Consider the following 27,970-nt stretch of genomic DNA (forward strand, 5'->3'; position numbering starts at 1 on the left):
TGTGATTTAAAAAAAGTCATCAATTTTAAGTTCATTTAATTCAGCCTATTTTTGAAACCATTCTTTCTGACCTTTTATAGAAAATGGGTGGACATCTAAGGCTGTTAAATATTGCATGTGCAGCTAAAGCAAAAAGAAGATTGATGACGTTAACAAAACCATCCCGAGAAGCTCCTTTGCCTTTTCTCTTACTTGGTGGCTCAGAGAAGGGATTTGGAATTTTTGTTGACAGTGTGGATTCAGGTAGCAAAGCAACTGAAGCAGGCTTGAAACGAGGAGATCAGGTATGGTATTTCTAAGTCCAAACTTCAGGGTGAATACTGGTGTCTTTTTTTTCTCCAATCAATTGGGATGCTGAAATAAATTTCATAATTTTATTTTTAGATATTAGAAGTAAATGGTCAAAACTTTGAAAATATTCAGCTGTCAAAAGCTATGGAAATCCTTAGAAATAACACACACTTATCGATCACTGTGAAAACCAATTTATTCGGTAAGTAGTTTTGCATACTTTCATTTTTCTCCTTTCAGTCTTTTTTTTCCACATTTAGGTCTTAATCATGACAAAAGTCATTTTTATAAGTAATATTTCAAATATAAGAATCAAGATGCAGTAAAATGCATATACATAGATATTATTTATGTAAGTATATATAGATATTAATTATGTAAGTATATAATTCGGTCTAAATCAAAATCCACTAACTTGAGGACCATAAAAATTATTTTTATTTATAAATGTCTTAAACATCCATTATGTTAAATACTTAAAAATACTCCTGTATTGTAACTTATTCTGAATGGAAGTGGTAGAGCAACATAACAAAGCAGATTCTTGGTGCCATTCATTCATTGGAGTAGTATTTTTCAATAGGATTATAGTTTTGATAGCTGAAGTGTCTACTTCTCACCTATTTCCGAGTTCTACAACTTGCTTTGAATTGCTTAGATTTCTTATAATGGGCGTTTTTTGGTGTTTCTTTCCATTTTAGTATTTAAAGAACTTCTAACAAGATTGTCAGAAGAGAAAAGAAATGGTGCCCCTCACCTTCCTAAAATTGGAGACATCAAAAAGGCCAGTCGCTACTCCATTCCAGATCTCGCTGTAGATGTAGAACAGGTGATAGGACTTGAAAAAGTAAATAAAAAAAGTAAAGCCAATACTGTTGGAGGAAGGAACAAGCTAAAAAAGATACTCGACAAGACTCGGATCAGTATCTTGCCACAGAAACCATATAAGTAAGTGTCTGTATAAATTTTCTGTGCATTATTTTATTGTGTTAAAATGATATGCAAAGGTAGTGATATAATTAATGTTTACACATGAATCTAAAAAATGTTCTAAGCTTTTATAGCTGAGCTATCTTAGAAGCAATATTAAATAACCACGTTAATTTTAACTCATATATTTGCCACTTACTTGTCCAACACAGGCTTCATTAGCACTTCCTCATTTGAACTTTTTTTTTTTTAATCATTTGAACTTAAAAAAATTAAGAATGTATGTTTACTCCTGTTTCACCCATGGTTTGGAGTTATTTTTGCTACTTTTTCTTTGTTTCCGGATATCTTCTCTACCGTCAGTATCTGCTTTTTGACAACCAAATCATTGCTTCTTCTAGTTGCTACTATTTATCCTTGCCATTCTCCTTTTTCCTCCCTCTGTTTTCTGTTATTTAATTGTTGCCAAGACATCACCAACCAAGCACAGAACTCCTTTCCGTCTCTCAGTGGGTTCTACAGTCAGAATGTCAGGTGTATTCTTGAATCTCTTCTTGGCTGCTTATTTATGCCAGGAGCTCAGACTGGACAAAGTTGTAGGTGTCACAGTTTTTAAGTCTTGTGTGTTTGTTTGCCTGTTTGCTTGGTTATTTCTTCATTTTAGCACCTTCTGAGTCTAGAAATCTTATAAAACTCAATTACCATTAGCCAAAGTTTTTTTTTTTTTAATGTTAAATAACCTGGATGTAATAGATAACCCCTGGGTGGCTCAGTTGGTTCAGCCTCCGACTGTTGATTTTTGGCTCAGGTTGTGGCCTCAAGGTCCTGGGATTGGCCATGTCTGGCTCCACACCCAGCGAGGAGTCTGCTTCTCTCCCTCTCTCTCTGCCCCTCCCCTTCCTTGTGCAAGTGCTCACATGCACGTGCACTATCAAATCATAAATAAATAACATGGATGCACCAAATGCATTTATTTTATATTCCTTGAACTATAGTGATGTAAGAGAGAAGTTCAAAGCATGTAGGTTATTTTTCTTTCTTTGATAATATAATGGGTCTTCTAGAGGAACAGTAGATACAGACATTCAGAACTATATCAAACATTTCTTAAATTCCATTTCAGATAAAATTTTTATCCACAGGTTAGAGAAATATGGCCCAAGATATAGTATTGATGGGAGTGTCAAACCTGTGTTGTCCCCACTGAACTATAAGGATTAGTGGGTTTGTATCAGCTAAAAAGACTTCTATAACAGAGTCCTAAGGATAAGCAATGAGTATGATGGTTTTATTTATAGACTTGAGAGCATGTTTATATTGAGTAAGTTTCTAATAAGTGATGGATTAGGCCTGTTAACATTACAGAAAATAGGAATTGATTTTTAAAGTGACCATTCTAGATTTAAAAAAAAAAACAACTTATTTTTAAATGGGCAAAAAAATAACTTAAATGTAGAATTATTAGCAGCACAATAACAAAAATATCCTACAGTCATATTTGACCATGAGTTAAATATGAACCTTAAAAAAAAAGTTAAATAAAAGTCAGCATGACCCTGGCAAGTATTAATAGAAACGTGACATGTAAGAACTGGGATATAAGCCATCCACAGTACAGGATGTTGGCAAGGAACACAATATGAGAATACTATGTATAATTTTGTTCTATGTGTATTCAAAAGCTGGAGAAGGGAAAAGAAGATAATAAGGTGTGTTGATTTTGAAACACTGAGGAAACATCTTAATTTGTATTTAAGAACGTGTATGCCTCTTTTAAGTATTTTATTGTGAAAATTATTTGAAATAATTCATATATGTAAAGCAACTGAAATGAAAAAAAATTATATTTAGAAGAAGGCTCAGTAAACTGTAGGATCTATTATATGGTGTGATAGTCTTGATTTAATACTAGTTATTACTTAAACTTTGCTCTCCTAGAAATCAGCATGTGTTCACAAAGGTTTTTTTTTTTTTTTTTAAACAAAGCCACTAAACTAGTCAGTTAGACAAATCTTCTAGATACACTGTGGTTCCTTCTCCCACCAAACACTGTCAGTATTACAGCAGGTAAGATGCTGGATGATGGGCGAATTGGCAAGGATAGGCATCATGGCGTAATAACGGTGGGGGAAGAAAAGGATGAGGCAAGAGGATTATAGGACTCAGATCTGGTTGTAAGGTAAGTAGAGAAAGACTGATGAATCCTGAGAAAAGAGGGAATAAGTCAACAAACTATAGAATCAACAAAGGCCAAAAAACAGTTTTAGTAACAGTGAGAGAGTTGGAGAGATCGAAAAATAAGAGAATGTGCTCAGAGAGGGACATTTCTGAATTAAGTCTTGAATATAAAGTAGTTTCAATCCAAGAGTAGCCTCACGTCTGTGGATAAGAGAGATAGAGGCAAGAGTTATTAGATCTTCATTTTAGGTGTTAAAATGTTGCTGAGAAACATTTCTTAAGAAGGTAGCTCTAGTATTTTTAGCCATTTGTGGCAGTGGTGGTCCAGTTGGCTATATCTTTGGCCTGAGCCCATAGTAGTAGTCTCATGTCATGGATTATATCTGAGATTTTTGGCAGAAAGGTTTATATGCATGAAAAATGAAATTTTACTAATGTGAAGGTCTTAATGTTTCACAGAACATTAATATTTCTTGTCTTTATATGCATGCCTATATGTGCTTAAATTGAATTGAATTTTGTCATTCACTTACCTATGAATTTGGAAGAATTTACACTAATATCTTTAACTTTTATGTTGACTTTAAAAGAAAAATCTTATCCTTGCTTATTTAACTTTAGAATTTCCATTCTTTCCCCCCTCAAAATAAAGAATGCAGCTAGATTTTTTTTTTTATCACAGCCATTAAAGATAGTAGGTACTATGATCAAGCTCTAATGTCTGAAAACCTAATTGATACTAAATGTTAACTTTATTTATGACACCTTGGACACCCAACCTTAGTACAGTTTTCTTTCTCCTCGTTTTAAGGTATTTCTAGAAATTAGTTAGAACTATAAGCATTTGCTTATGATCTAGTTATTTTGTGTGTGTCCATGCTTATTTTAATTCTAATGTTTTGGAAACAGTTGACTCTTCAATTCTGGAAATTTTTATGTTATGAAATCACTTTTTAAGAATTGTCCACAGTAACAGACTTTTTACAAATGGAAGTAGCTATCAATAATAAGCAGTATTTCTCTGGGAACTTAAATGTCTAACTAGAAATTTTGAGTAGAGAATTAAAAGTGAGTCATTGGATTTCCATTGCCTCTTCTTTGATGCTAAGAAATATCACCATGCATCACTGCTTTTTTATGCTTTGTATAATTAAGAAACAGTGTCTGTGTCAGGGTTTCTTTACATTTGACTCCATAGAGATTTCATTTATTTCTCTGAAACATTGGAGAATGAAATTAGGATAGTTTCGATTTTTTTCCCCTCTGTTCATTTTACTGTTTTTTTCAGTTTTTAAAGATCAGATTATAAAATAATTTATCATTCTGATGCATAAATCATCAATTGAATGAGACTAAATGCACTCTTTTCGATGTGCTTTTTCTTAAATCTATTTCCAGGAGTAAATAGAGCTTATCTTCTCTTGAATATACTGATAAACTACTAGTATTTGTTATGCTCTGTCTAGTGAAAAAGACATAGATTTTGGAGTAAAATACGCTTAAGAAACAGCAAGATAAGTTGAGTTAGATACACTTAAGCATTACTTGCTATTGCTGTTTTCAACCAAATTTATTAATGGTACTTTTAAATTAACTGCAAGTCTTAGGAAATATGGTTTATTTTTGGTTTGCGTCTATTACGTATTGATGAGTTATAGCCTTTTTACTTGTGGATCATTGATTTTCTAATTTTTCCTCTTTTTTCAGTGACATTGGGATTGGTCAGTCTCAAGATGACAGCATAGTGGGATTAAGGCAGACGAAGCACATCCCAACTGCGCTGCCCGTCAGTGGAACCTTGTCATCCAGCAATCCCGACTTGTTGCAGTCACATCATCGCATTTTAGACTTCAGTACTACTCCCGGTGAGCCCTGCCCATGCCGCTTTTGTTTTCTTGTAGTAATCTGTTTGCTTCTAACATAATGGTGATGCTCTATGCTCTTGGTTTGGCATGGTTTATGTCAAAAATGCTGAAAGTTAGAATGAACCTTAAATTTCAAGCAACTGGAATCAGTTCTTTTTTATTCTTCAGACTAATTTCATAGGCAAATCAATCTCTCTGAACTTGTTTTCTTTTTCATAAAATGAAGATAACGCATACCATGCAGATTATTACTAGGTCATCTTAAATAGTGTAAAAGGAATATTTTAGGTTAGCTAAATGGGATTTTCAGTATAATAAAGAAGGATTTTAGATTTAAATTTTTCATTTTTTTGCTACCAACCTGACAATCTTTTTTTTTTTTTGGATGTGTTAACAACCTAACAATCTTAAGTGATGCGGTTGTGTACTGATAGGTTTGCATTTGTCTGTGGATCAGGCGTTCGGTTACCTACAGGGAAAAATGTGTTCATGCAGCAAATCAGTATGTTGACTGCTCAAATCTTTGAAGAAGGATTATGAGGGAGAGATGAAATTCGTTCAGCGTTATCTTTTCTCAGGAGGTTTTTCAGATTACTTCACTTAATGTTATTACCATATACTAAAATCCTTTCTACTTACCTATGGCCTTTCTTTCCCCCCAGACTTGCCAGATCAAGTGTTACGGGTTTTTAAGGCTGACCAGCAAAGCCGATACATCATGATCAGTAAGGACACCACAGCAAAGGAAGTCGTCATTCAGGCCATCAGGGAGTTTGCTGTGACTGCCACCCCGGATCAGTATTCGTTGTGTGAGGTCTCCGTCACACCTGAGGGTGTCATCAAACAAAGACGACTTCCGGATCAGCTTTCCAAACTTGCTGATAGAATACAACTGAGTGGAAGGTATATGATATCTATTCTGTTGGATTTCTTTAACCCCTCTTCAAACCCACACCGAAGTCTAAGAAATGAACACTTTCAAAGGGTTTTTAAAATGAATTAAATACCCCTGCAAACTAGAAAGAAGTATTTTCCCATTCTCTAAGAATTGCTATATCAAAGTAAATGTACCCCATAGATTGTTGACCCTCATGAGGATCTCTTAAGAACCCTTTCCAAAGCAGGGCAGTGTGCTCTGAATGTTGTTATGGCCTGTCAGGGCACCGGCAGTCACTTCTTAGACTCGCCCTTGAGGACAGCCTCTCTTCTTGGATGTGTACATTCGCAGACACATTTTTAAAGAATGTTCTAGTGTCAGTTGCTCCTGCCTGCCTAACTTTTCGAGGAGCTTCATTTGTTTAGATGACGACATCTAGGACAGCGTGGTTGGCCGATGCTGCCTGTGATCATGCATTACACTATGAAAGTACCTCGCTCTAGAGCTAAACTTGTAGTTGCTTCCGAGCTTGGTCTCCTGCTGTGTAACTGCTTATCTCACCTATTACTGGCAAGAAAACATTGTGCCTGATTTTGTGAGTCTCCTGAGTGTTACTTCCCTTGATATATATATCCTTTGTATCCTCAAACCACAAATTAGTGGAAGTTGAAAAAGTGATTAAGTTTTCGCTCTCATTTAATGACCAGATTCTGCACTGATGGAATATTAAGTAGTTCCATAAATCACATTTTTTTCCTTTCTTTCTTGCCAGATGGAGTGTTTTATTGTACTTGACTTTTCCATTATCTGTATCTAAACCTGATCTAATTCATTCAAAACTTCGTTTTTCTTGCTATCAACTGTAACTTTCGTACTCTCCTTCACTCCTCCTTTATTTCCAACCCTGACACTAGCAGTTAGTGTTGTTGTAGGAGATCAGTTTTTCTCATGGTCATTTGAATGTACATTGATATGTCTGTATCCATGATGGAGTACTACAAATCTCCACTGAGGTGCAGATTCATGATTCACATTCAAGAAAATTATAGATGAATACATGTCATGGGCTTAATGAGTAATGAAAACTGGGAACATTAAATCTGTGAATGTGAAGGCCTCAAGGTATGTGTTTCCTGTCCTGGTTGCTTTGGTGAAATATACAACAGGCCAGTTTGTCAGGACTCCCACTGTCTATTCTGTTTCTGTCTTTATGGAATTTGGCCTAGGAAAAGCATCTGTCTACAAACCCCCGCCCCCCCCCCCAAAAAAAAACCACAGGGCAAACATCTGGATTCTATTTTCAACAAGTTGTTTACAGAGAGAAAGGAGTATTGATGAGTTCTCATCTCTGTCACTGATATTAACTACTCATTAATATTTGGGAGCCTCTGCTTCCTCATATGATAAGAATAATACCTTCCTCACTTGTAGGGTTTTTGTGAAAATCAGGTATTTAAAAGTTAAAAATCTGTATTAGGATTGTTGTACTCATAGTATCAAACAGAGGGGAATAGCTTATAGGTTTCTTTGGTTTTTGAATAAATAGGTAAACTTGGATTAATCCAGTTTGGACCCATCAATAGTCACAGATTCTCTCTGTGAAAATAGAGTGATGACCTGTGTCTGATCTCTCCTGCTGCCTTCCTTAGAGACTATTTTCTTATTTAAACTGAAATTTCAAATTTAGCTCTTCTCTGTCACTTTTAGCAAAAACAGATAAAATCATCTAGAAAGCAGGGAAGGGCAGGAGAAAAATGCACTACAACTGGTACAAATGAAATGACGTGGGATTCGTTAGCTTCCACCAGTGGCTTCTGGATAGGTGATTCTGTGAGCCAGTGACTCAGGCAGCAGCTGCATTCTCTGTCCTTATAGAGAAGAATTCTTCCATCCTTCAACTGAGCGTTCTTATAAATATTGTCTACAAAGCAGCATTATTCTTTCAAGTAATGTCATGAGACTACTGCTTAGGCTTTGAATTCTGTGTTTTTCATAGGTATTACTTGAAAAACAACATGGAGACAGAAACTCTTTGTTCAGATGAAGATGCTCAGGAGCTGTTGAGGGAGAGTCAAATTTCCCTCCTGCAGCTCAGTACTGTTGAAGTTGCCACACAGCTCTCCATGCGAAATTTTGAACTTTTCCGTAACATTGAACCGACTGAATATATAGATGATTTATTTAAACTCAAATCCAAAACCAGCTGTGCCAACCTGAAGAAATTTGAAGAAGTAATTAACCAAGAAACATTTTGGGTAGCATCTGAAATTCTGAGAGAGACAAACCAGCTAAAGAGGATGAAGATCATTAAGCATTTCATCAAGATAGCACTACACTGCAGGGAATGCAAGAATTTTAACTCAATGTTTGCAATCATCAGGTAAGAGAGCGTACTGGTCCTAAGATTCAATTCAGTTTGTAGATCAAAAATATATATCAATCCAGGAACACCATATAATTTGTGTAAGGGTAGCAGTTTTTAATTGAATCATATTGAATGATTCTTTTTCTCTGAATCCAGTAGTTCTTAATTTAAAATCTCCTGTAAGCTACATGTAGAGCCCAGAAAAGCTATATTCGCTACTTTTTTTTTTTTTTTAGTTCTGTGAACTAAAAAAATGGGCAAATTATTTGAATTTCTCTGAACATCAGTTTTATTTCTCTGTAAAATAACAATGTCCCAGAGAGTGATTGAGTAGATTAAATGGTATTATGTATGTGGAGTTCTATCCGCTAGCACAAAGCAGGTGCCCAGTAAATGTTCATTTTCTTCCCTTTTAAAAGTGCTTATATTGAGGCTGGAAGAAAATATAAACTGAAACAATTAGCAATATTGATAGTCATGGTGATATTAGTCATTTTCTGTCACTAGGAGTTTGAGCATACTCTCATTTCTATTAGGACTTTCATTTTATTATTACAGGATAGCTGGCTAGTCTGTTTTATCAAATGCCCACTATGTGCCAAGTGCTTCTCTATGTACAGAGACAAAGCTGCAAAACAAAATGCTACCCTCGTGATACATCACATTCTAGTTTTTTGTTCATAAAAAACAGACTAGAAAGCTATAAAGAGAAGAAGAGTAATGCCCCTTGGCCCTGACCCTGCTTCTATCTTCAATTCTCATTACCCAGAATTATTAATAGTTTCTTATGAATCCTGTAAATTGCTATGTATATACAGCATAAACACAGAGGTGTTATATATTAATAAACAGTATGCTATTTTACTTCCATCGTTAATGAGTAATTTGGTTTTATGTCACTTTTCTTTTTTTCCTTCCAGTGGCCTAAACTTGGCACCAGTGGCAAGACTACGAACCACCTGGGAAAAACTTCCCAATAAATATGAAAAGCTGTTTCAAGATCTCCAAGACCTGTTTGATCCCTCCAGAAACATGGCAAAATATCGCAATGTCCTCAACAGTCAAAACCTACAGCCTCCCATAATCCCCCTATTCCCAGTTATCAAGAAGGATCTCACATTCCTTCACGAAGGTAAATCTAAAGTAGATTTTCTGTCTTCACTTGTGGAAGCACAGAATAAATGAATGCAACGTGATCCCCTTTTTCTTCTTTGCCAATTATAGGAAATGACTCAAAAGTCGATGGGCTAGTCAATTTTGAGAAGCTAAGGATGATCGCAAAAGAAATTCGTCATGTTGGTCGCATGGCTTCAGTTAACATGGACCCTGCCCTCATGTTCAGGACTCGGTGAGTGTGTCAAGTTCAGTAGCACATGTGGGATTAAAGAAGTTTGGTCTTAGAGCTTCCTAATAAAGGAGAAATTTTTGAATATTTATATTTGTAACATGGTAGAAATTGTGTAAGGTCATGCCGAGAATCCCCCTTGAGCTCCAGTTTGAAATAAATGTCTTATTCTGCATCAGGTACACTTTTGACTGTTACTAAGAACAGCCTGTCCCGTAGAAATTTTTCACTTGACACGAGGCAGAACTATGCCTTATTTGTCAGAACACCAATTTGTGGAGCTAAAACTCGTAATTGATAGGATGAACCGAAATATGTAGAGAACCCAAACAATATTGTCTCAGTTTCTATACAATGGATTTAGTTGTCAGTGGAGGCAAAAATGATTAATCCAGTGAAGGAGAGGAGTTTTTAGAACAAAAATTTTAAATATATCTGTCTTTTGAGCCAGAAGATTATTGCCAGTAAAGCTGCATGTGTGAGGTGATTATGCAGTTTAATGTTTGTGAGCTTCTAGTACTGCTTACCCAGAAGTCTAGTCCCTTCTTTCTGAGCTTGTGATCTTTCTGTCTCTCTTTCTACACCCATGCTTCAATCTCCATGGCTCTCACTTACAGGAAGAAGAAGTGGAGGAGTTTGGGGTAAGTGGTGGAGACCTTGCAAACCCACACACGATTCTTATTCTGCTCATTGCATTGTTTTCTTACCTGCTATATTTTCTGATGCTTTGCATTTTTTTCTTAACCCTCTTGCTCTAGCAGAATTTCAGCTGACAAACTGACTTCAAGTTTAATCTGTTGGGGCTTTTGCTTTTGAGGTCATGATCCATAACAGCTGTGAAATGATGGATGATGGTTCTGGGGAACTGTAGGCCAGGCATACTTCGGAACTTTCAAAAAGATTTTAATTTGTGTGCTTTGAAATGGAGAAAGCCTAATGTGGGGTTAGGGGAGGAAGAACATTAAAAGGAAAAACTGTGCAATTTAAATAGTATTGCACAGATATTTAAGTAAATATGTATAATACAAAAAGTGCCCCTACGTGTTAAAACTAAATTTTTTATAGCTCAACTAACTACTATTTTCATTCTATAAGCCAGTACTTTTTAAACGTAATTCTTAACAATTCATGTACTAGTTTCTGTATATATATATGTTTACATTTGCATGATCATTTTATTAACAAATTGACCCATGTTACTTTAAAAACTCATTACATTTAACTCAAGGAATAAGGAAATGATTGTGAACAGTGTAAAAGCTAACTTTATTTAAATTTAGGTAAGACATCCTCTTTAAAAGAGAAGTAAATTTAATGTAAATCTCAATGATTTTGACTGTGTATTGCATGAGCTTATATATATAATCATTATTATTTGCTGGCTTCTATGGAAGAACTGCCTTGAATGCTCTATAGATGAGAAAAGCAGAATTTCCTAATTGGACTAGAACCAGGTGCCAAACATATATATGTTTGTGTGTGTGTGTATGATTTTTTAACTTAAAAAACATTTTAATCTGTATTAGTCTATATTTCTCTGTAACAGTTTACTTACCAGAATGAGGCATGTGATCTTTTGAACATAAAATACTTATGTAAGTCTTGGCGTGTTTCAAATAGCTGCCGTAACCCCGTGCTAGAGTGAGCTGCATATCTGCCTTTTCATCTTCCAGGTCTCTCAGCCAGGGTAGTACAAATGCAACAGTGCTAGACGTTGCTCAGACAGGTGGTCATAAAAAGCGGGTACGTCGTAGTTCCTTTCTCAATGCCAAAAAGCTTTATGAAGATGCCCAAATGGCTCGAAAAGTGAAGCAGTACCTGTCCAATTTGGAGCTAGAAATGGATGAGGAGAGTCTTCAGACATTATCACTGCAGTGTGAGCCAGCAACCAACACATGTGAGTTTTTCCCTGAAGTGGCTGCAGAATCTGACTGGAATGCAGAGTGGTTTCCTGTGCGGTGGTATGGGCCGTGACAGATGGGGCTTCAGTGCGCAGGGGTAATTAGCATCCCAGGGACACACCAGCCTTTCCCTTGAATGCTGCTGTTGGTACCGTGCAGTACTGTCCTAGGCTAGCCCTTGTGTCCGACTAGGTTAGTGTCGGGAGGATGACATCAGAGACTGACTGACAGTGCCGGCAGTTTTTGGCTGCATCCCTTTTTCTCACAAAGATACTTCCAGATTGATGGGCCACCTGAGAGGGGTGAGGGGCCTGCCTTGTCAGAGGGGCCCGTACCTAGGCGTGCTGGCTGCCTTTTAGACCCTCAGCCTGGACAGCGGCCAGCAGTAAGTTCACCTACCACATAAAGCAGTAATTCTGCTACGCGGTGAGCCACGACTCAGCCTAACGTGTAGCTTCCCAGCCTTTAAAAATCTGGCCAGGCTAGAAGTGGGGACAGTTTTCTGTTTACTTGCATCTGCATTCGTGTGAGATAGAGGCATTTTCCGCATAGGACACTTCTGGGTCTTTCATGGGCAGGTTTGAAGATACCTTTTATAAAGACTTTAAATGTTAGATAATTTGAGAAGATTCAAATTATTAGATTTTCTCAGGATGCTATGGAAACACTGTGTGTCATGATGAAGAGTTTGTTCTCTGGAGTCAGATTGGGTTTGAGTTCAAATTCTGTTTGTTCCTCAAAATAGCAGTGTCACCTTAGGCAAGTTATGTGAGCTGCCTAATCCTTAGCTTCTTTATGTGTAAAATGGAGGAAGTATATCTATGTCACTGAGTTGTTTCAAATATTTATATACATACAGAATTTCATTGCCCTACTAAATTGGTTTACTTTCTATATGCCGTGGAATTATATACTTAGTATAATAGTCCAGCAGTATTGGTTGCTATTAGCGAACATAGATCGTTCTACCCAAAGGAGAGAGAATTTGACGGTAACAAGATTACAATTCATACCATTTATTAAATAAAAACTAGGCTCATGTATGTCGAGGAGCTTTGGACTCCATTTTGAAAAGTAATTCCTAACAACTTTCCGGTTGTAGCTTTTACCATTTATTTGTGCTTTTTATATACATACACGTAGCATATTGGGCTCCCCATATTTTTCTGTTTTTATTTTAATGTGGTAGTATTTAATAGTATAATTATCATTTGAGAGCTAGTTTCGTAAAGTAAATATCTTTTCCTGTCATGCCTTTAAGATTTTCTGTAGCTGAGTTCTCTCCCACCCCCATTTCTGTCTTTTATATAGGCAATAAGAAAAAAGATAAGAGATACATTTTAGTGTTCCAAAGTGTAGAAAATACTCATGCGGTTCTAAACTTATCTGGTATATAGTTACTAACCTCTGAAATTTCTTGTTCTGTTTTCAAACCAAACAATGAACAGTGCCTAAGAATCCTGGTGACAAAAAGCCTGTCAAATCGGAGACCTCCCCAGTGGCCCCAAGGGCAGGGTCGCAACAGAAAGCACAAGCCCAGCCCCAGCCCCAGCAGCCGCAGCCCCAACATAAAATCAACCAGGGACTGCAGGTTCCGGCTGTGTCCCTTTATCCTTCACGAAAGAAAGTCCCCGTAAAGGATCTCCCACCTTTTGGTAGGTGATTAAAACCATATCTTCTTTTGAGGCTATTCGGTGTCATGTTTTTCAGATTAGGAAAAAATCCTTATCTTGAATAACTCTGTTATCTAATATACTTGAGTCTCTCTCCGATTGTTACCTCTTAATAAAACATTAATGTTTACTAAGTGAAATGTTACTTTTGCTGGTGGAAGGGACTGTTTATGTTACAGAGTTTCTCATTTAATCATGCTCATTTGTCATGGCAGTGGGTGGGTGGGGGTGTGAAATGGGAAAATTTTTGCTTTTATTAATTTAATTTTTAACGAGAACAGAAGTTGCTTTGTCCATATACATTATTTAAACTAGCTTGGCTTATGATCAATGAATTGCTAGAATTTAGGCAGAATATTTTTAAGTGAAATGATTTGTCTGGAGGTGAATTCTTATTTGTTGAATCACTGATTCTTATAACTTGAGGGGGAAATATAGTTAATTCCTGAATGTTAAGGAGCCAAATCATGCTTCATCTTCCATTTAAATATATCTACAAGTTTAGTCCCTTTATGAACAAAATTATATTTCATAAAATGTATGGGTTCTTTTTTATACGTGTGTGTGTGTGTGTGTGTGTGTGTGTGTGTGTGTAAGGAAACAATGTTAATAAAAGGGAAGAAATTACAAAAAAAAAACTTGGTAGTAGAGTTTACTTAGATAAAATAGGTACTTGGTCACTGATGCAGCTCCTGCCCAATTACAACCTGTCCTTATGAGGTGAGCAAGAGTCTTATAGTAGGTCCTTCATACTCTTATCTTTGGCCCTTTCTTCCTGATCAGCAAATATGCCATTTGTTGAATTTGGGGAAGAGTGACAAAAGAATACCTTTACTTGACATTTCCCCTTTGAAATAGTTGTATTGCTCTCCCTATCACAAACTGAGTTACATGTTTATTTGTCCACTATCTTATTAATATTTATATACTCCTAAATCCCCTGCAACCTGACTTTTATTTCCTCTTTTACACTGAATTTCTTATATGGAAGTTTATCAGTCTTTCTTTTAGCTAAATATAGCCTATTAGCCAAACCTATAGGTGTGCCTGAGTATAAAGCACTTTTTGAATCTGTGTATAATGCTGGCCTTGGAATTCTTTCCCAAATCAAAACTATTCATACAGTTTTAGTGTAGCTAACATTTTCATGCATCTTGGTTATATTAGCATCTATACATGTAAATAAAATATTGCTTTAAAAGTGGCTTTAAGGGGCGCCTGGGTGGCTCAGTCGTTAAGCGTCTGCCTTCAGCTCAGGTCATGATCCCAGGGTCCTGGGATCGAGCCCCGCATCGGGCTCCCTGCTCAGCGGAGAGTCTGCTTCTCCCTCTCCCACCCCCTCTGCTTGTGTTCCCTCTCTCACTGTGACTCTCTCTGTCAATAAATAAAATCTTTAAAAAAAAAAAAAAGTGGCTTTAAAAAACTGTGTTAAAACAAGATCAAATGCTTACATGAGGTGAAATGAAGGATTACATCTTTGTTAAATTTTACTGCCTCCTTCTTAATGGATTCTGTTAAGTTTAAGAACATTAAAACTAGCATTGATCAAGGTAGTGTCAGGCTATCATGCCTTTCCAAATATCTCTTTGTTGTTTAAAATAAGGTAATTGAGAGTGCCTCATAGGAATACTAGAGGCTTTGTAAAATATTTTAACGTGAGTACCTTATTTCTAAAAATAATTTTTTTGGGGGAAATCACCTCATATTGGCATATGTAATCCTTTTCCTTCTACACTCACCTTATTTGATCCTCTACTTGGCACTGGATCACTCCTCTGAAAATCATCTCCCCTGATTTCTGTGACACAGGGCACTTTCATGGGTCTCCTTCTGCCTTCTCTTTCATCTACTTATTTGATCAAATATTAACTGTATGGAATTCCTTAGAATGCTTTTATTCACTTTTCTTACTACTTTTGTTTAGCTCTTGGCTCGTTAGTTTTCTCCCATCTTTCCCACTTCTCCTGAGCTCACATATCCAACAGTACCAAAATACCTGTTTGAGTTCACCAAAATACTCAAACTTGAATTCTAATAATAAATATGCCTAGCTGTATCACTTCCATCCTAAATTCTAATATTTTCAAGTTGTGCTTGTTTTTCTCTTCATTGTTTAATATATTGTTGAATAAAGATGGTGATTAAGATTTAGAATCTAAAGTAAAATACCAAAAACAGTCTGTTTCTAGCACTCCAGCAGATAGCAATCAGAAACCACATTACAGGTATCGTGTGCCTTCTGCAAGCTTACTGTTTATACCATGATGAGTACAAAGACTGTTGAGATTATAAATACATTGAAACTGAGTGTAATGTTAAATCTTACAAAAAGATTTTAGTTATTAATGTTATTTCTTTTTCGTCTTGAAAATACGTATTTCTTTCTTTTACAGGCATAAACTCTCCACAAGCTTTAAAGAAAATTCTTTCTTTGTCTGAAGAAGGAAGTCTGGAGCGTCATAAAAAACAAGCAGAAGATACTATATCAAATGCATCTTCACAGCTCTCTTCTCCTCCCACTTCTCCACAAAGTTCTCCAAGGAAAGGTAGAACTAAATTACTTCTCTTTTCCTTTATAGTGATTTATAACATTTCAGCTATAATCAATTCCAGAGTTACATATTACATCATTTTTGATTAATATTAGTCATTTAAAATGATCTACTATGTAATCCCTAAGAGATTTTTTTCCCTCCTCAGTTTATAAATTTGGAAGAATTTTGGTATTTTTTAATATTATATTTCTAGTAAGTAGTGTTAAACTAGATAAGGCCTTTTAAAACATTTAAGATTTTTATTGACTGTAAGTGGAAATAATTCTTTTTATACCAAAAGTTGTTCTAACTAAATATGATTATATAACAATAATTACAGAGTAGAGGACTTTAAATACATAAGAAAAATTAGTATCTTCCTGATTTATTTTTTCATTGTATTAACACGGGTCTTGATTATCTTTTTTTGTCGCTGTTTTATTTTTAAAAGAGATTAAATTTTTAGGCAAACTCTCTCCCTTATATTGATGCTTTCTGAGATTACAGTAACAGTGGCTTTCTGCTGCATAACCCCCCGAGTTGCTCTCTCCCCCCCCGTAAGTGAACGGGGGGAAGCCAGCCGTGAATGGCCAAGACGGTTTTCTCTGGAGGAAGGCCAAAGAGATTAACAAACTGTTCGATTTCACTGACATGACAAATACCTTTTCAGCTTTGCTTTTTAGATATTTCAGACATCTGTGCATTTTGTGGGGTATCAGTCTCTACTGTCCTGGTTAAATGGATACATCTGAATTCTTTTCTCATCCTGTTGTTAGGTGGAAGTGGCAATCACCTGAGACCTTTTGGCCCCGGGCAGCTGGACTTAACCAGTTCCTCCTCTTCTCTTGGAAGTGAGAACAGTAACAAGAATAACAATGCACCACGGACCTATGGGATAGGTGGGGTTAACAGAACCAAAACTGGGGTGGGAAAGAGAGGAATTTTCTCATTATTAGTTAAGGAAAATGGGAGAACTCCTCTAAATGTCAAGTGCTCCATCTGAGTGATGATTTTTTCTCGAGATGTTTGTGTTTTTTGGTTTTTGGTTTTTGGTTTTTGGTTTTTTTTTGAGCAGACTGTTCAGCAAAGGCTTTAAATCTTGTCTGTCAGAACTTCCAGGGTGGTTTATAAAAAGACTTCTCATAGATGAACACGTTAAACCTTATCAAGACCTGTGCAACCTTTAAAAAATAAATCAGGAATTAACAAACTACTGAAAGGATGGGCAAGTACTATTTAGAGAGTACATTAGCAGCATTTAGGTGTTCTAGATTTAATTTTTTCATTAGGTACGTGGCACTGAAAAATTTGCATTGCATCCATATAATCATATAAAACCAGTATTTTAAGGTAACATGAGATCTATAGTAATGTTTAAAAAAATGAGTTCTGAGAAAGAAGATTTGAATTTTTTTTTCATTAAAAATATCAACACAAGTGTCTCTTCCTTTGTGACTTTCAAAATTATTTTTAGCAACAAAGGAGAGTTTTCCTTCAGGCGAAAAAATGTCCTTCGGGACATCTGTTTAGACATTGTGTTGGTCTAGGGAGAAAAATGGAGATTTTGCACGTTACATCCTTCAAAACAACTGGCTTTTATGTGATTCATCCAACATATTATTAATATTGAAAAACCAAAGAGGTCTTCTTCAGGTATTATTCTCATATGTCGCCTTTTAAAATTCTAACATAGATACTTCCAGTTGAATTACTCTATACCATAAAGTTCAAAAAATTTAAAACTTCATGGAAGGTTACTGACTTTGCAGTTTGAAAAAAAAATACTTTTAAACTTGATCATAGTTCTTCAGTTTCTTTTATATAGACTAATAATAGTGTAATTTATACTTAAAAGAGCTAAGAATAGTCGAGTAGTGCCCTGATTTCTGCAACATTGCCTGGCTCACATAACACGGTCTCTTTTTTTCCCTCCTTAATCTTTCATTAAGCATGTTAAATTTCATCTGAGTAAAAGTTTACCTTATCTCGGTCACCCGGTCTCCACAAGTAAAGTGGTTTTTTTCCCCCCCACTTCAGTGGTGCTATCTTTGATCCACATTTCGGTTTTGCTTCTGTTTGGTAGACTTCAGGTTTTTGTTGTAAACCCACAGTGTCTAATGAATATGGTTGTATTTCCCACGCAGGCTACACCTTGGCTCCCAGTGGTACTGTGGATAATTTCTCAGATTCTGGTCACAGTGAAATTTCTTCCCGATCCAGCATCATCAGCAACTCTTCCTTTGACTCGGTGCCGGCCTCGCTGCACGATGACAGGCGCCAGAGGCATTCTGTCAGCATCGTGGAAGCAAACCTCGGCGTGGGAAGGATGGAAAGGCGAACTATGATTGAACCAGACCAGTACAGCTTAGGGTAGGCAGCTTTTGTTCCGTGTTCTGTTACATTCCTTCTCCCATCCTTTACAAATGAGTCCTTTACTCCTGATGTATATTTCTACTATTTTACATAATGCCTAAGAAATGCTCTCCCATCCCAGTTCTAATTTTCACAATTTCTAGATTACTAAATGTCATGCTATTTTTGTTGTACACACTGCTTTTCAAGTTAGGTTTATTCTTCACTGGAAGACCGTTATTCTTGGGGCGCCTGGGTGGCTCAGTCGTTGGGCATCTGCCTTGGGCTCAGGTCATGATCTCAGGGTCCTGGGATCGAGCCCCGTGTCGGGCTCCCTGCTCAGCGGGAGGCCTGCTTCTCCCTCTCCCACTCCCCCTGCTTGTGTTCCCTCTCCCACTGTGTCTCTCTCTGTCAAATGAATAAATAAAATCTTAAAAAAAAAAAAAAAAAGGAAGACCGTTATTCTGTGCTAAAGGCAGAGAGGGTGGCTTTAGGACGTACCCCCCAGATTCTTTGTAGAAGCTGCCTTCCTGAAATCAGATTATGTTGAGCCATCCTTTAACCTCATAAGGAAAGTGTTCCTTTATTATAAGCAGGTGGTTGTTCTTTTCCTCCTGGATTTATTTTTTGGTAATGACAAGGTGAGCAAACTGGATGTAGCAGAACCGGCTATGAAAATACTGTTCAGTGGGGCTTTCATCCTCTTCCTGGGATGAAAAAAGCCACAAAGCCACCTTTCCCCGGGGGGAGGGGTGGGGGAAGAAAAGGTATTTAGATTTTATATCCTAGGTTTCTTAGTTAACAATCTTGCACTTTTTCTTCCTTTTCATTTCTTTCAACTGCTTAGGTCCTATGCACCAATGTCCGAGAGCCGAGGCTTATATGCTACAGCTACAGTAATTTCTTCTCCAAGCACAGAGGAACTTTCCCAAGACCAAGGGGACCGGGCTTCACTCGATGCTGCCGACAGCGGCCGTGGGAGCTGGACGTCGTGCTCCAGCGGCTCACATGATAACATACAGACCATCCAGCACCAGAGAAGCTGGGAGACACTTCCATTCGGGCACACTCACTTTGATTATTCAGGGGATCCTGCAGGTTTATGGGCCTCCAGCAGCCATATGGACCAAATTATGTTTTCCGATCATAGCACAAAGTATAACCGGCAAAATCAAAGTAGAGAAAGTCTTGAACAAGCCCAATCCCGGGCAAGCTGGGCATCGTCCACAGGATACTGGGGAGAAGACTCAGAAGGTGACACAGGCACAATCAAGCGGAGGGGTGGGAAGGATGTTTCCATTGAGGCTGAAAGCAACAGCATGACCTCTGTGACCACAGAAGAAACCAAACCTGTTCCCATGCCGGCCCACATCGCTGTGACATCGAGTACCGCAAAGGGACTCATTGGTAAGCAGATTAGAGAGCTTTGTCGCATCTAACTTGTTTCCAAAGTAAAATTATGTGTTCGTGGTGCTTTTCCTCGTTTTGTCCCACCCATTGGTGTATAGGGCTTCCAAATTAGCGGTGTGTTCAGGATTTTGAAATGAAGAGTAGTTAAGAGCCCAGCTTCCATGGTCAGGTACATACAGATATATTCCAACATTCTAAACATTCAGTGAATCCTGGCAGTCAAGATCAGCAGATTATCATTATGGATGTTCTCTTACCCATTAAGCTAAAATTATGAGGAAGGCTGCCCGTTCTTTCTAAAGGAAGAATTTTCTTTAATTGAAACTATTTTAAATGTTCTATTATTCTGTTTTGTTTTAAATGTTCTATTATTCTGTTTTGTTCCCTTGAAGTGTATTTAGAACTTTGCACTTTGCATGTATAAATCTTCCACTGACTTTGGTTATGCAGACAAATTGGGCGCTCACCAAATCCTCTCTGCACCTTGTAGAACAAGGGAGAGCGTACAGAGGCCTAGGGATCTGGCAGATTGGGGTTTGAATTCCCTGTTGGCCAGTTCACTAGCTTTGCGACATTGGGCAAGGTAGCAAACTTGGCCTGTTTATTCCTATGTAAAATGAGCTGAATAATTTCTTCTAATACAGTTGAGGTGGGGATTAAGGGAAATCTAGGGCGAGCACTTGGAACAGTGCCTGGCTAGGAATTCATACGTACCTGAAACACACTGTTCCTTTGCCGCAGCGCTTGCTGTTGTGAAGTCTTCCGTGCTCCCCCAGTCCTATCAGCTTGTAGTTTCTGGGGCATATTCAATATCTACGTAATCGAAGCTCAGGACTACGTTACGGGATATGGAGCGCGAGAAACCCTAGAGTATCATCATTACGGATATCACTTTTATTAGTCAAGAAATTACAGTTATTTCGCCACAAACAAACAGTCATGGATAGATAACAGTTAATACCTCTTCTTGGTTGTGATTTTTCAAGCATTTTTTTTTTTTTAAACAAACTAATACTCAGAATTGTTACTGCAAAGAAAAGAATGATGTTCATTCCTAAAAATTGAATCTGTGAGGTTCAAGAAAATAAAACTTTAGTTTTACTTGCCTTTACAGAGCTCATGTTCTAGGTCATGAACATTAATAAAAGGATTTTAAGAGAAATAACCGTATAGTTTAGGGTTTTTAAATTTGCATCTTTTTGGGTACTACTTTTCCAAATTTAATTCTCTATTTTCCAAAGTGAGGTCCAAGACCTGAAAGTAGCCTAAGGTTGATTTTTCTGCCTGACAAGAGTAAAGCTGGGTAAGTGCCTGGCAAAGATGGACTAGCCTACCTTGACCTTGGGGCTGGGACAGAAGGAAGGAAACGTTCACCAGGCACTACTAACATGTTCCACGCATACTACTGGGTACCTTTTCTGTTTTCTCTTTGCTTAATCTTTGCAGTAAACCCAAGGGTCCTTATGACTCTTTTATAGTTAAGTACGAGGCTTGAAGGAGTCTGTTTAAAGATAACAGATTGCTTAGTTGCTTCTCTCACCAATTATTTCACCACGGAGAGATAACCATTGTGGATATTTGGTCCAGTTACCACCCATTCCCTCGCCTACCATATATCCCCCACGGCTATCTCATACCACACACAATCACACCTGCGGTTACACTGTGTTTGCTGTCTCAATAATTACTTGTATAATTTACCATGAACATTTGGGGGCATGAAACATTCTTCCACAAAATGTTTCATGGCCGGTACCCTGTCTTTACTACAGCGCGGAAGGAGGGCAGGTATCGAGAGCCCCCACCCACCCCTCCCGGCTACATTGGAATCCCCATCACTGACTTTCCAGAAGGGCATTCCCACCCAGCCAGGAAACCTCCAGACTACAACGTGGCACTTCAGAGATCTCGGATGGTCGCCCGACCCACGGACACGGCTGGGCCTTCGCCGGTACAGCAGGCGCACGGGCATCCGGCCAGCGGCAGGCCCGTGAGCAAACCGCAGTGGCATAAGCCCAACGAGTGCGACCCGCGCCTCGCCCCGTATCAGTCGTCTCCAGGGTTTTCCACCGAGGAGGACGGTACATACGCATTCTTAGAACCCTAACGTTAGCTGTGGTCACTTATGCTGCCTACTGTAAGCTTTCCAGGGCATTGGTTTTCTTAACACACAAAGAACAGTTTATATTCAGAGGTCCAGATTTAGGGTTAAAGCTTTCGAATGTTTGAGGTTTTTTCATTTGTTTCTAATGGCTTAAGAAATACCAAAGTTTGCAGAGGGGAGCACTTGTCATGAAGTGTGTACGCGACTAGATTTCTTTACTAATTGTCAACGTTTTCTGTGGAAATGTTGCATTTGGGCTTTTAATGAGTTCAGATGGAAGTCTGATAAAGAAATAGACTTCTCTATAACTCTTTTGCCTTCTTTCTATAAATCTACCTGGTCATGCTGGAATGAGGATGACAGAGATCATCCCCTCCCCTTATTTTTTCAAGTTTAACTTGTTTTATTATGTAAATAATCAATCATTCTGGAAAAAAGCAAAAGACAAAAAAGGAAAATTCTAATGCTGCCGCTTGCAGCTAACCATTAGTTACATTTTATTATATATCCTTCTAGACTTTATGTGTGAGTATATATTATTTTAAAGTCACGTGCTGCTATGATTTATAATTTTCAATAAATTAATTTTTCAATAATGTTTCTATTTTATATTGTGTATATATATTTAAAGATATGAATCCTATGTATTTTTTAAAAACTCTATTATTAATCATTACTTAGGTGAGTTATACTAAAGAAACAGCTATGGTATTTTTATTTAACCCATCAGCAAATGTGTTCTCTCTAGCCCAAGAAGCGACTCGCTTGCTCACTGATGTTTCTCCTTTCTCTCTTTCCTGGTTATGTTTGCAGAAGATGAACAAGTATCTGCTGTTTGAGGCACAGGCTTTTTCTGGATCCAGAGTCAGCCACCTTTAAAAGGAGAGCACAAGAAGACGTCCCTAGCAGCGGAGCCTTGGAACTCACATTCTGAGGCCGGTGGACCAGTTTGCCTCCTTCCCTGCCTTAAAAGCAGCATGGGGCTTCTTCTCCCCTTCTTCCTTTCCCCTTTGCATGTGAAATACTGTGAAGAAATTGCCCTGGCACTTTCCAGACTTTGTTGCTTGAAATGCACAGTGCAGCAATCTTCGAGTTCCCACTGTTGCTGCCTGCCACATCACACAGTATCATTCCCAATTCCAAGATCATCACAACAAGATGATTCACTCTGGCTGCACTTCTCGATGCCTGGAAGGATTTTTTTAAATCTTCCTTTTAGATTTCAATCCAGTCCTAGCACTTGGTCTCATTGGGATAATGAGAAAAGCTAGCCATTGAACTACGTGGGGCCTTTAACCCATCAAGGAAGACAAAGAAAAACAATGAAATCCTTCGAGTACAGTGCTTTGTCCACTTGTTTACAATGTCTTTTTTTTTTTTTTTTAAGAAATGAATTGAAAGATTGTGCTCAGAGAGTAAATGTTATATCCATTTAATGATTACAGTATTATTTTGAACCTTTAAGTCGGGTTGCCAGCCTGGGTTTCTGAAAAACCAAATATGCCGGACAGGGTGTGGTCACAGCGAGGAGAGGGAAGACCTGGCTTGCGACCCTGTCTTCCCGGGTCCGTCTGGCCTCACCCGTGAAGTGCCCTATCCTGGAAGTAGAAGAGGTCAGCCAATTACGTAGTTACCAAGACGCCTCATCCACTCCTTCCCCAGTGGGTGGGGGTCTTCTGTAAAACTGTTTGCACATGGCCGGGGGAGGGAGATGGGACTCTTGTGTCCTGTGTCTGAGCCTTATGGAGTGCAGGGCGGTGTCATTGGAGGGCGGGTCCTGCTCCCTTGAGATGGATGGCAAACCCCACTTTTTTTTAAGTTATGTTTCTTTGATTTTTGTTAAATTAGTTTTAGGGATTTTGTTGTTGGTGGTCGTTTTTAAAGAGAAACGTTCATAACTGGATAGCCCTGCAGTGAAAGCAGCTGGGGTATTGGAGCGAAAGCCCGCTGTTAGTACTGCTCGGTCAAGACAGCCTCCCTTTGTTGAACTGGCATGAGGGAAGAAGCAAGCCTTTAACGTGATAAAAGAACAAAAGATCGAAAGCCCGTTGAGATACGCCAGCCTTTGCAAGGTGGGTTAGTCACCCAAGACTAACCTGTAAGTGGCTTTATGGACACTGCAGATAGAGAAGGCCTCCGTGTAGCAACCACCTGCTCACAGCTGCTATGAACCCGATAATGACCGAAATGACCCCTCCACTCTATTTTTGTGTTGTTTTTGCACAGACTCCGGAAAAGTGAAGGCTGCCAATCCGAGTAGTACTCAAATGTGAGGAACTGCTGGTCTTGGATTTTTTTTCCATTAAATTCAGCTGATCATATTGATCAGTAGATAAACGTAAATAGCTTCAAATTTTAAAAGTCAAATTGCAGTGTTTTTTCACTGTATCAAATGATGTCCGTGCTTTATTTAATAAATCTCTTCTGTATCATGGCATTTGTCTACTTGCTTATATATTACATTGTCAATTATGCATTTGTAATTTTACATGTAATATGCATTATTTGCCAGTTTTCTTATATAGGCTATGGACCTCATGTGCAGATAGAAAGACAGAAATCTAGCTCTACCACAAGTTGCACAAATGTTATCTAAGCATAAGTAATCGTAGAACATAGGACTGCTAATCTCAGTTCGCTCTGTGATGTCAAGTGCAGAATGTACAATTAACTGGTGATTTCCTCCTACTTTTGATACTACTTGTACCTGTATGTCTTTTAGAAAGACATTGGTGGAGTCTGTATCCCTTTTGTATTTTTAATACAATAATTGTACATATTGGTTATATTTTTGTTGAAGATGGTAGAAATGTACTATGTTTATGCTTCTACATCCAGTTTGTACAAGCTGGAAAATAAATAAATATAACGTAAAGCCTTTTGTCTATATCCTTAATGAATCGTGCATGCTTTTATTATTGAAGTGTAATAAGGCTCTTGGGTCTCCCTGCAGGAGCAAGTCCTCAGGAGGCCAAGGAGATTTATAATCTGTTTAGCGTAAAAACTGACCAATGGCCTATTCTTTTAGGTAGCTCTCTGTTGATTCAGAGAAATTAACGTCACAAACCCAACCATGTTCAGATTTCAGTGTTTCTTGGGATTCAGTGAAAAATAATGACGATGATCACTATGTAGTTACAGAGCATTTGTCTCTTCTCAACCTTTTTCCAATAAAAATCTCTGTGGGACATAATGTTTTAATTCCCAGTATACATCCTGAGAAACAGGACCTCGGAGAACTTAAACTGTCCTTCAAGATCATGACCACTAGGTTAAAGGTACAATTTAGCTAACGATTTCAGACTTCTAATGAGTACATAAAAATGATTGTGTCTACGAGTTCTATTGTTGGGTAAGTTGAATCATGTTCCAGCCTATCAGAAGGGCATTATACTTAAAAAGGTAAAAATCAGGTAAGCAGCAGCAAGCTATTTAAGCACACTTTGAAACCAAGGACTCGTTTCTTACCCGGCAGCACGCATAAATACAAGCAGCACCCACCACTCACCGGGAAGCGCCAGAGGCTGGAGCGGAAGCATACAGGAGCACGGGGGCGAGATGTGAGAAAGTCCAAAAAGGAGTCAGGAGCTTAGTGCCGATACTAACGTGGCCACTGGCCAAACCTAAAAATCTTCCTGAGGCATTTGTGCTAGCTATCTTGGTGAGTAAATTTTGAAACTCTGTCCATGAAAACAATTGGAGAATTAAAACCAATAGCTTCAACCATAGCGTCTACAAAATGAAGGGACGGTGTGTACGTGTATTATGTGTCCGCCTCCATCTTTTCCCCATGAAACCCATTACTCAGGAACACTCTTACCAAAACAAAAACCTATGCTTTATTTAATGCAATGCTCTATTTAAATTTGTCATTCAAAAAGCTTAATTTTCTCAAATGTGGTTCAAAAAAATTCTGATATTAATAAGCTCTTCCTAACTTTTTTGTATTCTGCTAAAAACATAGGAAAATGACAAATCAGCCACGGTGCCCATCATTAACACTTTGATGTTTTAGGTTACCTTCAAGTAGCCAAAGACTTGTTTCTGCCTCAGGGCTTCAAGAAGTATGTGTTCATCAGATATAATCGATAGTAGTGAGTTTAACCTATGTCATGTTAATAACAGAACTTGGCCAAGTTTTAGGAATGTCGTAGAAAGTACTTTGTTGGCAAACATCTGATGCTCTAGTCCCTAATCAAAGAAGCCGCACAGGCCCAGGTCTGTTTCCACACATCCCAGTTAAAGCCCTCCAAAGATTCTCCAGAGCTTAAATCCATTTTCATCTGTCGGGAAGTGTAGAGTTTATGCTCACTTATGCTTTAATATATTTTATCTCCAGGTCACTGATAATATCTCCCCCAATGTTCCTGAATGATGCAAGGTTCTGAGCATGCATTTAGCAATGACACCTGTTAGGTCAGGGTCCTGATGTATTAATGCATTACTGCACTTCTGTTTTTGTCAAAGCAAAATAGGAAGCAGAGTCCTTGATTCCATGATATAATTCTCTTTTAAAAATAGCTTACTCGGGGTGCCTGGGTGGCTCAGTCATTAAGCGTCTGCCTTCAGCTCAGGTCATGATCCCAGAGTCCTGGGATCGAGCCCCGCATCGGGCTCCCTGCCCAGCGGGAAGCCTGCTTCTCCCTCTCCCACTCCCCCTGCTTGTGTTCTCTCTCTCGCTGTGTCTCTCTCTGTCAAATAAATAAGTGAAATCTTAAAATAAAAATAAAAATAGCTTACTCAAAGGAAAAGTGAAGCAACTGAAGGTGAAGTTGTTGATGGAGAGGGAAATGATTTTATGAATATTCACTAATGTCAAGAAGAATGTTGAAAAGGGCAATAATGTGATGGAAATGAGTAGGACAGACTGCAGCCAAGCTGACAGGACTTTGAAAAAAGATTTTAAAGTGAATGAGAACTTACCCCACTGAAAGTGAGACAGAAACACTGACTGGAGGGGCGCCTGGGTGGCTCAGTCGTTAAGCGTCTGCCTTCGGCTCAAGTCATGATCCCGGGGTCCTGGGATCGAGTCCCGCATCGGGCTCCCTGCTCAGCGGGGAGTCTGCTTCTCCTTCTCCCACTCCCCCTGCTTGTGTTCCCTCTCTCGCTGTGTCTCTCTCTCTGTCAAATAAATAAATAAATAAAAATCTTTAAAAAAGAAAAAAGAAACACTGACTGGAACTGAAGAATAATTTGCGAATTGCGCTTTTTTGACATTCGCATTTCTTTGCAAGCACAATAAAATTCCTATGTTTGAAATTATACTTATTGCCCAGTTAGTTTTTACAATGCCATGGCTATATAACAGGCAAATTTTTAGAGGTGATCAAAACATTGCATGCAAGTTTAAAGGAATCTTAGGCTTTATTTCATGGGCAATCAATAAGATAACAATTTTCATAACAGGTTATGGGAAAAATTGGGCATCGAATATAATAGCAAACCAAATTCAGAGTCAAATGACCAATTTTATAGAGAAGGGGAAATAATTAAGTAAATTCAGTCCAGGCTATTCAACACCTCAAAAATAAAAGCTAGTTGGGGCACCTGGGTGGCTCAGTCGTGAAGCGTCTGCCTTTGGCTCAAGTCATGATCCCGGGGTCCTGGGATCGAGCCCCGCATCGGGCTCCCTGCTCGGCAGGAAGCCTGCTTCTCCCTCTCCCACTCCCCCTGCTTGTGTTCCCTCTCTTGCTGTCTCTGTCAAGTAAATAAATAAAATCTTAAAAAATAAATAAATAAATAAAAGCTAGTTATATTCTGTAAATAGTTTCATAAAGTTTAAGGAACTTTATTAATAATATTAACTATGTGACCTAACACTGAGTAGTTGCCACGCAGTATGGTCTTATGGGAACCAATGAATTAACAGTACATTAGAATATTTGAGGTTTTCCTTAATTTATATAGATTTATAAATTTTTTTTAAAGATTTTATTTATTTATTTGACAGAGAGACACAGCGAGAGAGGGAACACAAGCAGGGGCAGAGGGAGAGGGAGAAGCAGGCTTCCCGCTGAGCAGGGAGCCCGACGTGGGGCTCGATCCCAGGACCCTGGGATCATGACCTGAGCCGAAGGCAGACGCTTAACCGACTGAACCACCCAGGTGCCCCAACTAGCTTTTATTTTTGAGGTGTTAAGTAAAT

At 38.1% G+C, this 27,970-nt stretch overlaps 1 protein-coding gene and 1 long non-coding RNA gene across 18 annotated transcripts in view; one reads left to right on the plus strand and one right to left on the minus strand.

The window, feature by feature from the left end:
- Positions 1-24,703, plus strand: part of RAPGEF2 (Rap guanine nucleotide exchange factor 2) — a 234,884-nt gene extending 210,181 nt beyond the window's left edge. For 9 of the 17 annotated variants that reach the window (XM_078069378.1, XM_078069376.1, XM_078069372.1 and 6 more), the window contains 17 exons: positions 81-284; positions 385-493; positions 993-1,239; positions 5,107-5,264; positions 5,927-6,167; positions 8,138-8,521; positions 9,427-9,638; positions 9,731-9,854; positions 10,469-10,492; positions 11,525-11,748; positions 13,201-13,407; positions 15,819-15,971; positions 16,736-16,858; positions 18,104-18,329; positions 19,159-19,718; positions 21,494-21,802; positions 22,639-24,703. In XM_078069378.1, the coding sequence (XP_077925504.1) occupies positions 81-284; positions 385-493; positions 993-1,239; positions 5,107-5,264; positions 5,927-6,167; positions 8,138-8,521; positions 9,427-9,638; positions 9,731-9,854; positions 10,469-10,492; positions 11,525-11,748; positions 13,201-13,407; positions 15,819-15,971; positions 16,736-16,858; positions 18,104-18,329; positions 19,159-19,718; positions 21,494-21,802; positions 22,639-22,664 (3,531 nt within the window). In that variant the 3' untranslated portion in view covers positions 22,665-24,703. The remainder of the gene's footprint in view (positions 1-80; positions 285-384; positions 494-992; positions 1,240-5,106; positions 5,265-5,926; positions 6,168-8,137; positions 8,522-9,426; positions 9,639-9,730; positions 9,855-10,468; positions 10,493-11,524; positions 11,749-13,200; positions 13,408-15,818; positions 15,972-16,735; positions 16,859-18,103; positions 18,330-19,158; positions 19,719-21,493; positions 21,803-22,638) is intronic. The other 8 variants (XM_078069379.1, XM_078069380.1, XM_078069381.1 and 5 more) reach the window with 3 other exon arrangements.
- Positions 20-26,940, minus strand: LOC144381390 (uncharacterized). The gene is made up of 3 exons (XR_013446539.1): positions 26,749-26,940; positions 20,436-20,534; positions 20-354 (listed from the first exon to the last, which is right to left on the minus strand). It is a non-coding gene; the product is annotated as an uncharacterized LOC144381390 (long non-coding RNA).
- Positions 26,941-27,970: the final 1,030 nt, after the last annotated feature.

The sequence above is a fragment of the Halichoerus grypus genome, chromosome 3 (genome assembly GCF_964656455.1).
Source record: "Halichoerus grypus chromosome 3, mHalGry1.hap1.1, whole genome shotgun sequence".
Classification (NCBI taxonomy): domain Eukaryota; kingdom Metazoa; phylum Chordata; class Mammalia; order Carnivora; family Phocidae; genus Halichoerus; species Halichoerus grypus.